Genomic DNA, 15,807 nt, shown 5'->3' with positions numbered 1-15,807 from the left:
TAGTTTCCTCTTTAATTTCGTGGATAGCCCATCCATATTTTAGTAGGATGTTCTTTAATCTCCAAGTAAATATGGTCCTTTCAAAAGTTTTGTTGTGATTAATTTCAAGTTTCATAGAGTTGTGGTCAGAAAATATGCACAGTATGGTCTCAATATTTTTGTACTTGTTGAGGGCTGACTTGTAACCCAGTATGTGATCTATTCTGGAGAATGTTCCATGTGTACTCAAGAAGAATGTGTATTCTGCTTTAGGATGATGTGTTCTGAATGTATCTGTTAAGTCCATCTGGTCCAGCGTGTCATTCAAAGCCAGTGTTTCCTTGTTGATTTTCTGCTTACATGATTTGTTTATTACTGTAAGATGTGGGTGTTGAAGTCTTCTACTCTTATGGTATTATCGCCAATGAAATTTATGTTTGTAATTAATTGATATATATATTAGGATGCTCGCACATTGTAGGAATATGCATTTACAATTGTTAGATCTTCTTGGTGGATAGACCCCTTAATAATGGTTTAATGCCCTTTTACTCTTGTTACAGTCTTTATTTTTAAATCTAGTTTGTCTGATATAAGTCAGCTACTCCAGGCTTCTTTTGATGACCATTAGCATGATAGATGGTTCTCCATCCCCTTATTTTAATCTGTAGATGACTTTAGGTCTAAAATGAGTCTCTTGTAACAAGCATATACCTTGTTTTCTTATCCATTCTGATACCCTATGTCTTGTCATTGGAGCATTTAGTCCTTTTCCACTTAGAGTGAGTACTGAAAGATATCAATTTAGTCCCATTGTGTTCCTTCTAGAGTTGATGTTGCTGGTGGTGTTCTCTGGTCCTTTCTAGTCTTTGTTGTTTTTGGTCTTTTTTGTTTTGTTTTGTCTTTTCTCCACTAAAAGAGTCCTGCATAAAATTTTGTGCAGGGCTGGCTTAGTCGTCATGAACTCTTTTATTTTTTGTGTCTCTGGGAAACTTTTTATCACTCCTTCTATCCTGAATGACATTCTTGCTGGATAAAGAATTTTTGACTGCATATTTTTCTGAAATAGCTGTTGAATATATCCCTCTAGGTCTGCAAAGTTTATGTGGCTACGTCAGCTGCAAACTTGATGTGTCTTCTCTTATAGGGTAAGGACTTTTTTCCCTTGCTGCTTTCACAATTCTTTCCTTGTCAGTATATTTTGTGAATTTTACTAAGATATGCCTTGGTGATGGTCAGTTTTTGTAGAATCTAATGGGAGGTCTCCGTGCTTCCTGGATTTTGACATCTGTGTCCTTCCCAGATTAGGAAAATGTTTTGGTATTTTGCTCATCTAAACTTTCTGCCCCTTTCACTCTCTCTTCATCTTTTGAAACACCTCTGTTTTGGATGTTTTTCCTTTCTACTAAGTCACTGAGCTCTCCAAGTCTCGTATCCTGCTCTTTGCCTTTGTTCTCTCTTTTTTCTGCTTCATTATTCTCCATAATTTTATCTTCTATGTCACTGATTCACTTCACTGCCATATGCAGCCTTGCCGTCATGGCATGCATTCATTTTGAATCTTGGTTGTAGCATTTTTATTATCAGCCTGAGGAGATTTTATTTCTATCTCTGCAGAAAGGGATTGTCAGGTGCCTTCTATGCTTTTTCAACCCCAGCTGGTATTCACATTATCGTGGTTATTAATTCTAGTTCAGCCATCTTACTTTTGTGTGTGTTGACTAAGTCTGTGGCTGTGATATCTTCCTGTTCTCTCTTTTGGGGTTAAGTCCTTTGTTTTGTCGTTTTGAAGGAAGAAAAAAATTAAGAAAATAAAAAATTAAAATTTGAAAAGAAATCAAAAAATCAAATAAAAGAAGCTAGATCCTAGGAGTGTTTTGATCTGCATATTGAAAAAAATCTCGGTAGAATAGAGAGGAAAAGGAAAGGAAAGGAGAAAAACTAAGAAAAAATTTTAGAAATTAAAAATATATATAATAAAGTAGAATAAAATAAAATACAAAAATGATCTGAAATAGGAACTTAAAAAATAAAAAAAACAAGTTAAAAATAAAACCATTTTTTTCTGTATCCAAGAAAATAAAGAAAATTAAGGGGGGGAATAATTTAAGGTATAACAAAAGCAACGTAAATGAGCAAATAAGTGAACCAGCAAACAGAATGAAACCCGAATGAAGTGACATCAATGAAATGATGAAGCCTCCTCTATTTCATGCACTAAGCAGGTGGAGTGACTTGTGCTGGTCTTCTGGGGGGTGTGCTTGGAGGGCACAGTTGGGCAGGGCTTGGTGTAATGGCTCCATTCCCCACTAGGTGGCAGTGCATAGGTACCGTGGTGGATCAGTGTGTCACCCATGTGCATGCGTGGGAGAGGTGGAAATGGCTTCACCCAGTGTCCTAGTCTTTGGCACAGGGACTTGCGCTCTCACTGCCCCACTAGCAAGCACCCCTCCTTGGCTGCAGACCTCTGCCCACTCTACACCTCTACCCTGTCCATGTCTAAACTGTCCACCTTCCAGGTGAAACCTCTCTCCAGAGTTTTATCTCAGACAGTGTTGTGTTTCAGAACCCCATGTTTCAGAGACCCCTTGCTTCAATCTGCACTGACTCTCTGGGGGAGGGTGTTGATGAGCAACGGCCAGGTGCCGTCTTGCCTCAGAAAATGTTCATGTGATTGCACAGTGTCAGAGGTTCAAAGATAATGGGAAATCATAACACACAGCTAGCTCCAGATTATTGTTGCACTCTGGCATCTTTGTCCCAGTACTAGCAAATGTAGCTCTTCTCTGGGACCCTTGCCCCCTGTGAAGCTACATGGCCACTACCAATTGCACTCCAAGCAGGGAACAGCTTCTCTCTCTACAGCACATAGACGGTTCAGACAGCACTGCCTGCTCCTGGGGATTCGCCCCACTTCCTCACCAGAGCACCACCAACCTCTGTGCTCTGAATCAACAGACTCTGCTCTACTGTTTATAGAAACCTGGCAGTACTGATACCTCTCCTTTCCCCCTGTCAGTGGTTTTGGAGGACAGATTACTTCTTCAGTCCCCTACGAGTATTTTCACTCTTTCTGTCTCTTTTTTCCAGCTGCTTTCAGGAAGGAGTGCTTTTCTTGCAGGATCCCAATGCACCACATTCTCCCCCTTTCTTTCTCTCTGTCTTCTCTGCATGAAAATGGCTCCCTACTCTCTTCATCTTTTCTCCCCTCAGTTCACCTCTCGCCCTGCATAACCGCCAACATCTATGCCTCAGGTTTTGCAGGTTGTTGCTACACTCCTCAGATCAATTTCCTAGGTGTTCCAAATGGTCTGGTGCTTCTCTAGCTGCCTTACAGGGAGGAGACAAAATTAGCGTCTCCATGCCATTCCAACACCTTAACTCCTCCCACCCATGAAGTAACTTTTAGAAGGTGATGCTTGTAAGTTTGAGAGCCAGGAGTAATTACAGAGTTCATGGACTGCAGACCTCATTGACTGAAGTATGAAATTTCATTTATGTGATTTGGTACCATTCCTCTAGAACTAAAGCTACTCTCACTGCCTTTGAAATCATAGATCTTTCCAGAAACTTGCACCAAGTGTGTTCTTCCATAAATGATTTACACTTTTATTTATCATTTTATACTTTCATATTTTTGCCATGAAATCAATTGCCATTTTCGATGTTAAATAAGTGCTTTTAAAACTATGGGTTTTGTTGTTGTTGTTGTTTGTTTTTTTTTCACCATTGTTCATGCTTTGGATAAGTTTAGTGTGTCACATAATGTTTTGCAACATATAAAATAGTCCTTTTAAAATTCAACAAATCTCAGAACTTCACAATTTTCAACATAAAATATCACTTGATAGCATTATATTACTCTTTAGTAAAGAAATATAAGTCCCCAAAGAAAAGTCACTTATTACAGAAATTCCTCTATGTGCTAAAACTAGTATTTCTTAGTCTTACAGCACTCTATTTTTAAGCAATAATGGATTTTCAATCATCACAAAAAATGGTGCAACAGTATTTCTCTAATACAGCCTTTAATTTTAATCTGGCTATTCTAATAGTGTTTCAAGGTGTCCCTGGAATCTGACCTTACATTAATGAGGTCAGTATTATTCTTGAATTATTTTCTTCTTCACTTATGTATTGTTTACTCTTTCCCAACCATTACTATAGTGTCATATATTGTGTCACTGTAAAAGCCAGTTATTCTGTCACGAAATACTTATTTAAGCTCTAAGGGAAGTGGAGCTAGATTTTGCATTGTTGCACTTCAAATGAGCAGTATCCCTCACCCTGCACCCCACTCAGTGTCACTGTACTAGCAATGTCGTCAGCACATGACATACACTCTTGATCAAGACCTTCAGGGCAGGTCCATTCAGCAGTGTGCCTGACACTACTCAGCTGCAGAGACAAACAACCCAAGACTAACCTGGGCAGAACTCAGTCAGGTTAAGGAGTCACAAAGACGGTGAGTGAAACCTAAGAGCACTAATAGATCCATTTCAATAACTGAGCAGGAAATGGCCCATACGGAATTCAATCTTCAAGTTGCTTCTCAGGAGCTTCAAGGGACTGACAAGAACTACCACTGCAAAGGTAAAACATTTAATGCAGACAGGTATATCTGTTTCGGGATGTGAAGTTGGGGTGCACAGGTGTAGGGAAAGAGTAGGAAATGATCTCACGTAGTTTTCATTTGTGAGGATCGGAACTGGAAGTTGGAATATGGTAGTGTCCTCGAAGTCTGGGGACTCACTTTGTTCCGGTGTTACAATCCGTAGTGTTTGCCAACCTGTCATGGAGTAGTATGTTGACTGCCAATGCAATGGTATATTCTAAGAGAAGATTACAATTGTAGATGTGGGTTTGGGGTCCAAGGGTTTACATTTGATTCCCTGCAGGTTGTTGCTTCTCTTGTTTGTAAATTTCCTAAATGATCATTTCCGTGCATCTTTTGTCAGTGTTTTCATTTCTCTTGTGTCCAGGGAGGTACATTGCTGAGATTCTGGGAATCATCTGCCTTGTCTTGATGTCCACTGTGGTAAAAATAAACGTTATTCCCTGTAAGTCAGTGTTTGAATGACTACTAGGGAATTTGTCACTTTAATGTCATCAGTTCCTTGAAATATTATATAACATATGGAATTTTATTATCTCATTTTAATGCATGCATGCTCTAAGTGTGGAGTAGTTATTCTGAATTTATCTAAAATAGAAACAACACATAATGTTTAAGGGAGTATTAAACACTTTTCAGAATTTGTATAACTCAAAGGCAAGTTATATGAGAGACCTTATTGATAGATACAAATGAATTCTTGAGATTGGTTAAACCAAATACTGTAAGAGATGGTGAAGTTGGGTTCATTGAGCTTTTGAATTATTTTCCCCCTCATGTTCATTACTTTATTAAAATTTTACTGGTAAAATCAATTTTATTGCAGCGTTTTCTAATTCTAAATAATATACCAAATTTCAAACTCAGAAACTCAACTTATTGTGATCACTTAATTTAATGTTATGTTCCTTGAAGATTACTTTAATGTTCAAGCTACTGAAGGACCAGAGCAGAACAAAACGTCCCTGGAAACAAAGATCCAGAAAGGTACAACATCCCTTGAAAATTCTGTTATTAGTCTACTGTCTATTTTAGCTCTATCTCCAAGTAGGCAAGATGATAACAGATTCTTTTGGAAAAAGTGAATTAGAAAATCACTGAATGAACTTTCAGAAATAATGATTCTAGGAGACTATTACTTCTTGGGCAACAATATGAAGAAATGCTCATTTAAAATCACCGTACCTGTTGTTAACAATTGCCTCACATTTTCTCCTCCTATAACATGATAAAAGATAAATCATTCCATAAAGATGGTTGTGTTCAGTGATTCTCAGGACATGTAGAGGTGGACATTTCAGTGGTTGCTTTATATGGGCACATAAATTAGGGGATGAAAGTCTGACTCTTCTCTGAGTGTGTGTGTTTGTGTGTGTGTGTGTGTGCTTTCCTTTAATTTTACCAGCTTGTGAGGGTCTATGAATATGTTATGTACACATATGTGTATCCATATACAGTATGTAAATTTTCATTTTGTAATATTCAAAGTTTTTTGGATAATACCTCGTAATCTCTTTCCAGCATGTCTCTGTTGTCATTGTCTGAAAGAGTGGTTTACGTATTCCAACAATTGCTATTACATTAGCACTGAGAGAAAATCATGGAATGAGAGTTTGACATCCTGTGCCTCTAACAACTCTAACCTGCTCTACTATGATGATGAAGAGGACAAGGTAAGATTTTAGATGTTTCCAGATTCTATTAAAAGCTTGTGAGTGAATATTATGCCTGTAGGGTTCATCCGTAGTTACATATGTTTTTGTAGTTTATTTATTTTAAAGTCTTTAATACTGCACATGTTGACTCTATGACACATTATTTATATTCTTATACCTTGAATGTGCATTTGATAACTTCCAGTTCTTACTTTTCATAGAAACCTGTGTCTCTAGAAATGCTCTTTTTCCTGAAATAAACTTCACATTTAATTTTACAACACATCAAGGAAACTAGGCATTTGTGCACATTGATTACAAAACATATAGAATCACGCAAATAACAATCACATCATGGGACAGAAGTTTAGAGCCTTTATCAGGCCTGCCCATTTTCATTTTATGAAATACTTCTGCTTATTTGGGGGCTTTATATCAATGGAATCATTCAGTGTGCATTTTTACGTGTGTCTCCTTTCTCTGTCAGATGGTATTTGTAATCCATCTATATCAACACATTTGTCTATAGATTGTGAAATATCACTACTCTCTTATATGAATATGACAGTTTAAAAACCATTCTCAGAAATCTAGTTCCTTTTACATTTGTGGGTATTAGAATAATTGTGTTATGAAAAGTCTTTTCTATATCTTCCTCCACATATCATATTTATAATCCTTTATTATATATAACTACATATTACAGAGCATATTTATGTAATATAAGTGTTATGGTTTTCATAATAAAACGATAACGTATAAATATCACATAATTGTATTTATGAATAATTGTAATACACTTCCGTGTAAGTGTTAGTCTGAAATTCACAGTCATCGACATGTGGAAATTTCAATATTAAATTTTCCCTCCATGTTTTATTGTATTGTGTACATATCCATTGTACCAACTAGTCTTTCGATCCAAAGCTCAGTAGTCTCAGTAAAATTAATTAATAAGTTCTAATGGTTATACACAGTACCATTTTTCTGGGTTGTAAATCTTAAGGCTATTCTCTTTTGTGAGAAAGAGAAGTACTGGGCTGTGTCTTTTGCCCATTTCTCCAGGATGGTGCCTTTTTTCACCTCTTAGAAGCCTTTGTCATATTTTAGATACGAGCTCTTTCTCGAGCTTTTAAGATGAAAATATTTGTGACATGCCTTTTCACACTCTTTATGGAGTCTTTTAATGATCAGAATTGTATTTATTTATTTTTTAATATAATTTATTGTCAAGTTTGCTAACATACAGTGTGTACAGTGTGCCCTTGGTTTGGGGGGGTAGATTCCCGCGATTGATTGCTTACATACAACCCCCCAGTGCTCATCCCAGCAAGTGCCTTCCTCCATGCCCATCACCCATTTTCCTCTCCCTCCCACCCCGCTACCCACCCCTAGTTTGTTCTCTGGATTTAAGTGTCTCTTGTGGGTTGCCTCCCTCCCTCTCTGTTTGTAACTATTTTTTCCCCCTTCCCTTCCACCTTGGTCTTCTCTTAAGTTTCTCAACATCCAAGTATGAGTGGAAACATATGATATCTGTCCTTCTCTGACTATTTCACTCAGCATAATACCTTAAGCCACATAGTTTCTTTGTCTGGTCAATCTTTCTTTTTTTCCCCACCTCCTTCTTTATTTCCCTTTCTCTCCCTCTGGGATGATCAGAATTTTAATGTTACCATAGTCCTACTTAGCACTTGGTGTGTTACAATCATTACTATGGACCTATTTCAGAAGTTACTGATAGTTCATGAGTATTATTTCCTATATTATTTTCCTGGACTCACCTGTTTCTTTATTTCTTTATCTTTAAACTTTTAATTATGTTTATGATCCAGTTAGAATTTATTTTTTGTGATGCTATATTTCTGATGCTGTGAGATAAAAGTGAAGGTTATAGTTTTCTACATCATTACCTCTGTGACGGAACATCATTTATAGCAAAGTAGGTCTCATCTTCATAAATAACTTTATATACATGAAGTTCTATATGTACACATATGCTCTAATCTCCTTTATATACAAAATATGGATATTATATATCTTCATATAATTACATATTCACAGGTCACTGTCTATACAGTCTGTCACCACCCACAGCAGTTGGAGTAAAATGTAGAGACTTACTTGCCTTTATGGCCCCTTACCGTGTCCCAATTATACTGTGTCCTCATATTTCTCTACTTACTTTGAGAATCACATGGAATTTATAATTTTTCTCCAACTGATAGTTTTGCTTCAAATATCAACCAATTTAGAGAACACAGTGAAGGAAAGTCCATTATACCTATGAGAGTTTTATTCTTTCTTTTGTTCTCTCTTTCTTCCTGATGATTCAAGATGCCTTCTTTTGCCTTTTCTTCTCTTTAAGAGTTCTTTCAGAGTGGGTCTGGTGGTGATACATTTTCTCAATTTTCTTCATCGAAGAATGTCTTGATTTCCCCTGCATGCCTGTTGATTTTTTTGGTGGATACTCAATGGGTTTTTTTTTTTTTTTATCAAAAAACAATGTTTTGTTTTTGTGTTTGTGTTTGTTTTGTTTTGTTTTTAGAATCATGCAGTTAGTGTCTACAACTTTTCTGTCTTCCTAGCAGCCATTTTTGTGTTATTTTGCCTGGAGAGAAAAAACATTGTGGAGACTTGAGTGTGTACCTGTTGGTGTCTGTGGTTTGCTAGGCTCTCTGACACCAGTCTATGTGAGGTAAAGGGCAATTCCAGTGAACTCACCTCCATGTCATTCCTTGGGTCTCCAGGGCTTGGATCTGTCAGCTTTCTCATTACCTTTCTGAATCTTGTGTCATCTTATGTATAATGCCCAGGGACAGTTGCTGCATTGGTGGGAGGAATAGGGAAAAGTCTACGCACTCTTTCTTTCCAAACAGGAATCTTGTCTGTGGTGGTTTTATTTTGAATGCTCCTAAAGTTAGTAGTGTTCAGCATCGTTTCCTGTACTCACTTGCCATCTATACATGGTATTTGGTGAAGTATCTAAGGAAAATTTTTGCTAATAATTTTACCTTTTTTCATTGTATTTTGAGCATTCTTTATGTACCCTGGCGGCAAGTCTTTTATTAGATGTTTGCTTTGTAAATGTTTCTTCACAAGTTTATGACTTTCTTACCTCTTCAAAGAGTAGATATTATCTTGATGAACTACATTTCATCAATTCTTCTTTTATGGATTATGCTTTTGACATTCTGTCTAAAAAATCTCTCACCAACTGTAGGTCATGCATTTTTTATAAAACATTTGAACGTTTTTATGTGTGATCAATTTTGAGCACTTTAATGTAGTATAAAGTATATAATCATTAATCATATTTGATAGTCCATGGTTCCAGAACATTTGTTGAAAAGACTCTACTTTCTCCACTGAATGACTTTGCATTTTGGTGGAATTGTGCATTTTGTATTGTGTGGGTAAAAATGTTGCCTTTCTCATCTGTTTAATTAATGTCCTTATGTATTTTTATGTCTGTTTTGTACTTGAAAGATCATCTTTGTTGTTTAAATGTTTATTAATTCATTTTGAGAGAGTGAGAATGCCAGCAGAGGGAGGGGCAGAGAGAGAGAGGCAGAGAATCCCAAGCAGGGTCCATGGTGTCAGCACAGAGCCTGACCTGGGGCTCCATCTCAGGTTCCATGAACAGTAATCAAGAGTCAGAGGCATAAATGACTGATCTACCCAGGTGCCCACAAAATTGTCCTTTTTTAAATGGTGAATTTATTCAAGTTCATTTTCAGAGTTATGCTACCTATTCAGGATTGTTGCATGGATGTTTCCTATTCATTTCTATCTTTCTAAAGGTTTTATTTAATGTTTATTTTTTATTTATTTATTTTGTGTGAGAGAGAAAGTGCATGGGAGAAGGTCACAGAGAGAGAGAGAGAGAGAGAGAGAGAGAGAGAGAGAGAGATGGAGACAGAATAACTTCCCAGCAGGTTCTGCTCTGTCAGTGCAGAACCCAATGTGGAGCTCAAACTCACAAACCCTGACATCATGACCTGAGGCCAAATCAAGAGTTGGACAATCAACCAATGAACCTCCCAGTCACCCCTTTATAAAGGTTTTTTAAAAATAAAAAGAAATATTAGTTTTATCATTTACCTTCTGTATCATGGAAATCACATCAATTGATCTTCTTTGCTAATGTGATAAATGAAGATTCTTTATGGCATTTCAAATGTAAATACAAATGGCACTACTTCAATGAATCTACTGATCATTGTCCTGATATGTAATTTCCTTCTTTTTTTAGTATTCCCATCAAAATGTATATGACACATATTTCATTAGCCTCCTTTTCTGACCCTACAATGATTTATTTTTGCTTTTTAAACTGGCATTACATTTTTCTTTATTCATAAACATCTAAATACTCTCTAACTGAGTGTGAAAAGATTTCTGAATTACAGACAAATTTGTATTAGAAATTTTATCTTTTTTAATTTTTTTAACGTTTATTTATTATTGAGACAGAGAGAGACAGAGCATGAACGGGGGAGGGGCAGAGAGAGAGGGAGACACAGAATCCTAAACAGGCTCCAGGCTCTGAGCTGTCAGCACAGAACCCGACGTGGGGCTCGAACTCATGCACCACGAGATCGCGACCTGAGCCGAAGTCGGACGCTTAACCGACTGAGCCACCCAGTCGCGCCTTGCATTAGAAATTTTAAGACACTTTTGATATTTTTTTTTCTAGTTCTTTGTATAGGTGGGATTGTATTTGGTAGGATTTGGTAGGATTGTATTTGGTAGGATTTTTTCCCAATGTTCCATCTTGTTTTAAATATTTTCGCATTTCTTCATATATCATCCTCTCATACTTTTACTGTGGTACAAGGCACATACAGATGGGTCACATGGTACACGTGCCAACAGATGGCCGAGTTTTCAGTGTCACCACTGCATGGAATGAGAAAATGAATATTACCAACACTGCGAAATGCCCCTATCAATTTCTTGTCTGTCTTTTAAAAACACTTTATAGAAATGGAATCAGAGAGTATGCATATTTTGTTTTTAGCATTTTCAGGCGAAGCCAGACTTGTGTGGTTCATCCATATGTAGCTGCATGAAGTTGTCAGTGGTCCACATCTCTTTGCTGTTCTGTTGTCCGATTGTCCTAGGTTGCATTCGCCCATTCTATTGCGGATGCTCTTGGATATTTGGGTGTTGGTCATTTGGGGCTGCTTTGAGTTATTCTACTATACATCCGTCACAATCAGCTTTTAGCTAAATGTATGTGTGTCATTTCTTCCTTCTGTAACCTTACCTGGCTCCTCTCTTATTGCTGCTTGAGAGGGAAGCAATTGAGATCGTGCATTGATAACATTCTTCCTTTGTGTGTGATTGACAAAGGTACCCATTGTCTGTAAACACTAATTTAGCTTCATCCTAAAAGCTTTGATGTATTCTCAGTTTATTATCATCCAGTACAAGGTGATTTCTCTCATCCAGGACAAGATAACTTTCCAAGATTTCATCTTTGAACTGTAAATGTTTCAGAAGTCTCTCACTTCCCACATGTTAGGAAATTTCCCAGATTTGTTTCCATTGTTTCTTCTCATTTGTTTCCTTGTCTTTAGAGGAAATACTTTGAATATTTCCATGCTTCCATCCTTAAACTTTTTGATCCCTATGGATGACCTAGAACACTTTCTATATATGCCAGTTATGTGAAGCTGGTTCCACTATTTTGACAGTCTTCCATAGTTCTCCTGCTTTTGTGACAAGCTGATCTTACTTACTGAAGGAAGAGAGTTCAGTCTTCAGCTATACTCATTGAATTGTTTATTTACCCTTCTAATTCTGTCAGTTTCTATGTCCTGTGTTTAAGGGTTCTGTTCTTAGGTAAATAATGTATGTTTATAATTGTTTGATCTTCCTCTTATATTGACAGGCTTAACATTTGGAAATGTTTCTTGTACTTTCTATTAATATTTCTTGTTTTAACAGCTGCTTTGATATTAGAACAGCCATTTCTGCTCACATCTTTGCTTACTGTTAGCAGGGTCTACTTTTTGTTATCCCTTTATTTTCACCTATCTGTGTCTTTGAATCTACAGTGTGTCTGTTACAGACAGCGTATAGGTGGGTATTAGTCTTTTATTCAGGATGACACTTTCTATCTTATAATTGGAATATTTATTTAATTCACATGAGTATAATTCCTGGGATATTTGGATTTAGGTATCCCATTTGCTATTTATTCTATGCTTATGTCTTGCTTTCCTCTTCCACTTAACATCATAGCTTTTGTATTGAACATATGCTACACTAGTGTTCCATTTTATTTCCTCTACTGTTGTCTTTAGTATATTCTTAAGTTATTTCCTTAGCAATAGTTGTAGGTATTACAAATCTATCTTTTGTTTGTTTTTGTGGAGATGATATTGGCATCTCACATTGCATACATGTAATGCTGACAATCTGTTCATTTGATAAATTGATGTATTGGCATATGATTACTATGGCCATGTTAGATAACACCTTTTCATGTCACATATTTATCATTTTTTGTATGTGTTGAGAGAAGCTAAGAATTAGTCTTAGCAACTTTGAAGTTTATAACAGCAATGTCTGTAATCATATGTTGTACATTACACCTCCAAAAATTATCTATTGTATATAAATTTGTATTCTTTTTAAAAAAAATTCAATGTTTATTTCTTTTTTGAGAAAGAGGGAGAGAGACAGACAGGAGCGGTGGAAGTTCAGAGAGACAGGGAGACACAGAATCTGAAGCAGGCTCTAGGCTCTAAGCTGTCAGCACAGAACCTGACGTGGGGCTCAAACTCAGAAGCCATGAGATCATGACCTGAATCGAAGTCAGATGCTTAACTGACTAAACCACCCAGGAGTCCCGTAAATTTGTATTCTTAAACATCTTCACAAACCCCCAACCCACAGTCCCTGATAAACGCATTCTAATCTTTGTTTTTACCAGTTCAGTCTATCAGATTTCATGTGAAAGAAAATGCAATATTTGTCTATTTCTGTGTGATTTTCGTCCCTTACCATAATGCCTTCAAGGTCCATCCATTTGTTACAAATGGCAAGATATCCTTCTTTCACCAGGTTAGATAATATTTCACTGTGAGTGTATGTGTGTGTCTGTGTGTTTGTACGTGTATATATATCACACTCTTTGACTTTATGCCGGTTGCCAGATACTCAGGCTCCTTCCATTTCTTGGCTATTGCAAATAATGTTGCAATGAGCATGGGTGTGCAGCTATACCTTTGAGATGCTGATCAGTTACTTTGTTTATTTTGAAAATAATTTTAATGTTTAATATTTTTGAGGTCTGGAGGGGCAGAGAGAGAGGAAGACACAGAATCTAAAGGAAGCTATAGGCTCTGAGCTTTCAGCACAGAGCCTGATGTGGGGCTCATCCATATGAACAAGGAGATCATGACCTGAGCTGAAGTTGAACACTCAAACGAGTGAGCCACACAGGTGCCCCATTGATCACTTCCTGTAAACACATATGTAAGAGTGACGTACTATTTTCCACTGGGGCAGAACCAATTTACATTTCCTCCAAAAGACTGGAGGAATTGGAATCCCAAAGGATTGCATTTCCATGATTCTTGATATTGAACAACTTTCATGTACTTATTGGCCATTTGTATGTCTTCAAAAAATGTATACTGAGGCAATTAACCCATTTTTTTACATTGGATTTCTCTCTTTGTTTTATTCTGTTGTATGAGTTCTTTATATATATTGGATATTAGTCATTTATCTGATATTGGTTTACAGATATTTTCTTCTCTTCTCTCCATGTCTCTCAACTATTTGATTCTTTCCTTTGCTGGGCAGAAGTTCTCTAGTTTAATGCAGTTCCTCTTTTCTTTTTTAGTTTCTTTTGCTGTGATTTTTCTGACTTATCCCTGAAATCATTACCTGCACCAAAGTCAAGGGTCTTTTTCCTTTTGCCTATAACAGTGATATTCTATTTATTATATATTTTAATGTTACCAATTTTTGTCTTTTTGTTTCAATTGAATAATTCCTTTTAGCATTTCTGTAGGGCACATCTAATTTCTTCTGACACATGGCTTTAAAAACCACCACTGGAGTCATGCTGCTGCTTTCCCCTGACTGCCATCTGTGGCGAAAGTTGAAACTTTGATACACCATCCTCTAGGATGCCGGGAAAGTCTTTATCTCTTCTTCATTTCTGAATGACAGCTTTGCTGAGTAAGGCATTCTTGGTTGATATTTTTTTTTTCCCTTTGACCACTTTCAGAATGTCATCCCATTGTCTCCTGCTTTCTACAGGAAGAAGATCTTGTGAGATGATCCTTTTTGGGGTCTGGTATGGCAAGCTGACGGCAGAGCCTTCATAACAGTATTGGATCTGTTGCCCAAGATCGGCACAGATGGAACTACCAAAGCAACTGGCTTTTGGTGCATAGGTTCATTTGTTGTAGCTGTGGCGCTGGGGTCTCATTTGGAGACATGTGTAGATATTCCACGCACTGTACCTGTGTATCAGGGGCTCACCATTGCGACTCTGGCTAGCAGAGGATTGTAGCAAGTACAGAGGCCCTGGATGACAAGGTTCATTGGTGACTGGGGCCATGGGCAGTGTGTGGTAGTAGCATACGCTGGGGACGGGGAGTCCAAGTTTCCACTCTTTCCCAAGTGGCAGTAGCACGATCCAGTGGTGGCTTGTGAGCCATGTGTCAGGACCCAGGGATCTGGACACAGACCTCTAGATTCTTGGTCTCCAATGACAGCTAAGGCTTTCAGTGGACGCTGAAAGTGTGTCTGGGGATGTAGCAGTATAGCAGCAGCAATGAGGATTCAGAACCCTACAGTTGGACCGGAGAGAAGAGACTCAAGGCAGTGGTGACCTGGCCTACCAATGAAGGGTCAGCGCCTTGAGCTACCATAGGTGGAGAAAAGTCTTCAGGTGTTAGCCATGGCAGTTCAGAGTCTAAGCCTGGGAGGTTTTGGAGTTCCAAATAGCAAGAGCATCCTTTGCAATGAATACACAGGGTCATTAAATGGAACATGGTGAGTGGGGCTCAAGGCAGCAAATATCTGCACCCGTAGTGGCAGTTAAGGCACATCTTAGGATCTGGGGTCAGGTCTCAGGAAACAGCCCCAGTAATGTGACACAATGCCCTAACCTGGGACCAAGAGAGGGCAAAAATCAGACGCAGTTCTAGTCTTGTATACATGATGTGCTATGGCCACCAATCCCTAAGAGCAGAATTGGAGCCCTTGAAGGCAGGTCTCATCATAGCAACACCTCCAGCCTCTGGGAGGATGTGTAGAGGGCACAATCTGGGCTGTTCCAACAACTGGGATTAGAATTGACGGGCCCCTTCTGTTGCAAAAGCTGCAGACATCCCCATAGTTGAAGCTTAGTGTGTTCTCCTGCTCCCCTTCTTTCCATGAGGTGACTCTCCATGAGGGGATTCCTCCAGGTGCCAAGTGGCTCTCAGCTGCAGGGTTGGGTCATGCAGGCCAAATGCTTCCTTTTCTTTCCATGGGACCATCCTGGATTTTTGATCGGCACCAGATTGTTGGTGTTTCTTTCTTGTC

At 37.9% G+C, this 15,807-nt stretch overlaps 1 protein-coding gene across 1 annotated transcript in view; it reads left to right on the top strand.

Annotated features, from left to right (window-relative positions):
• The first annotated feature begins 2,333 nt into the window (after nt 1–2,333).
• The window catches only part of LOC122240515 (NKG2-A/NKG2-B type II integral membrane protein-like), a 28,032-nt gene continuing 14,558 nt past the window's right edge, over nt 2,334–15,807 (top strand). Inside the window, 6 exon segments of the mRNA XM_042993679.1 lie at nt 2,334–2,498; nt 2,959–3,037; nt 4,378–4,572; nt 4,962–5,039; nt 5,528–5,581; nt 6,116–6,267. Coding sequence (XP_042849613.1) covers nt 2,334–2,498; nt 2,959–3,037; nt 4,378–4,572; nt 4,962–5,039; nt 5,528–5,581; nt 6,116–6,267 — 723 coding nt within the window.

Source organism: Panthera tigris, chromosome B4 (genome assembly GCF_018350195.1).
Source record: "Panthera tigris isolate Pti1 chromosome B4, P.tigris_Pti1_mat1.1, whole genome shotgun sequence".
NCBI lineage: Eukaryota > Metazoa > Chordata > Mammalia > Carnivora > Felidae > Panthera > Panthera tigris.
This window is presented reverse-complemented; position numbering and strand designations above follow the sequence as displayed.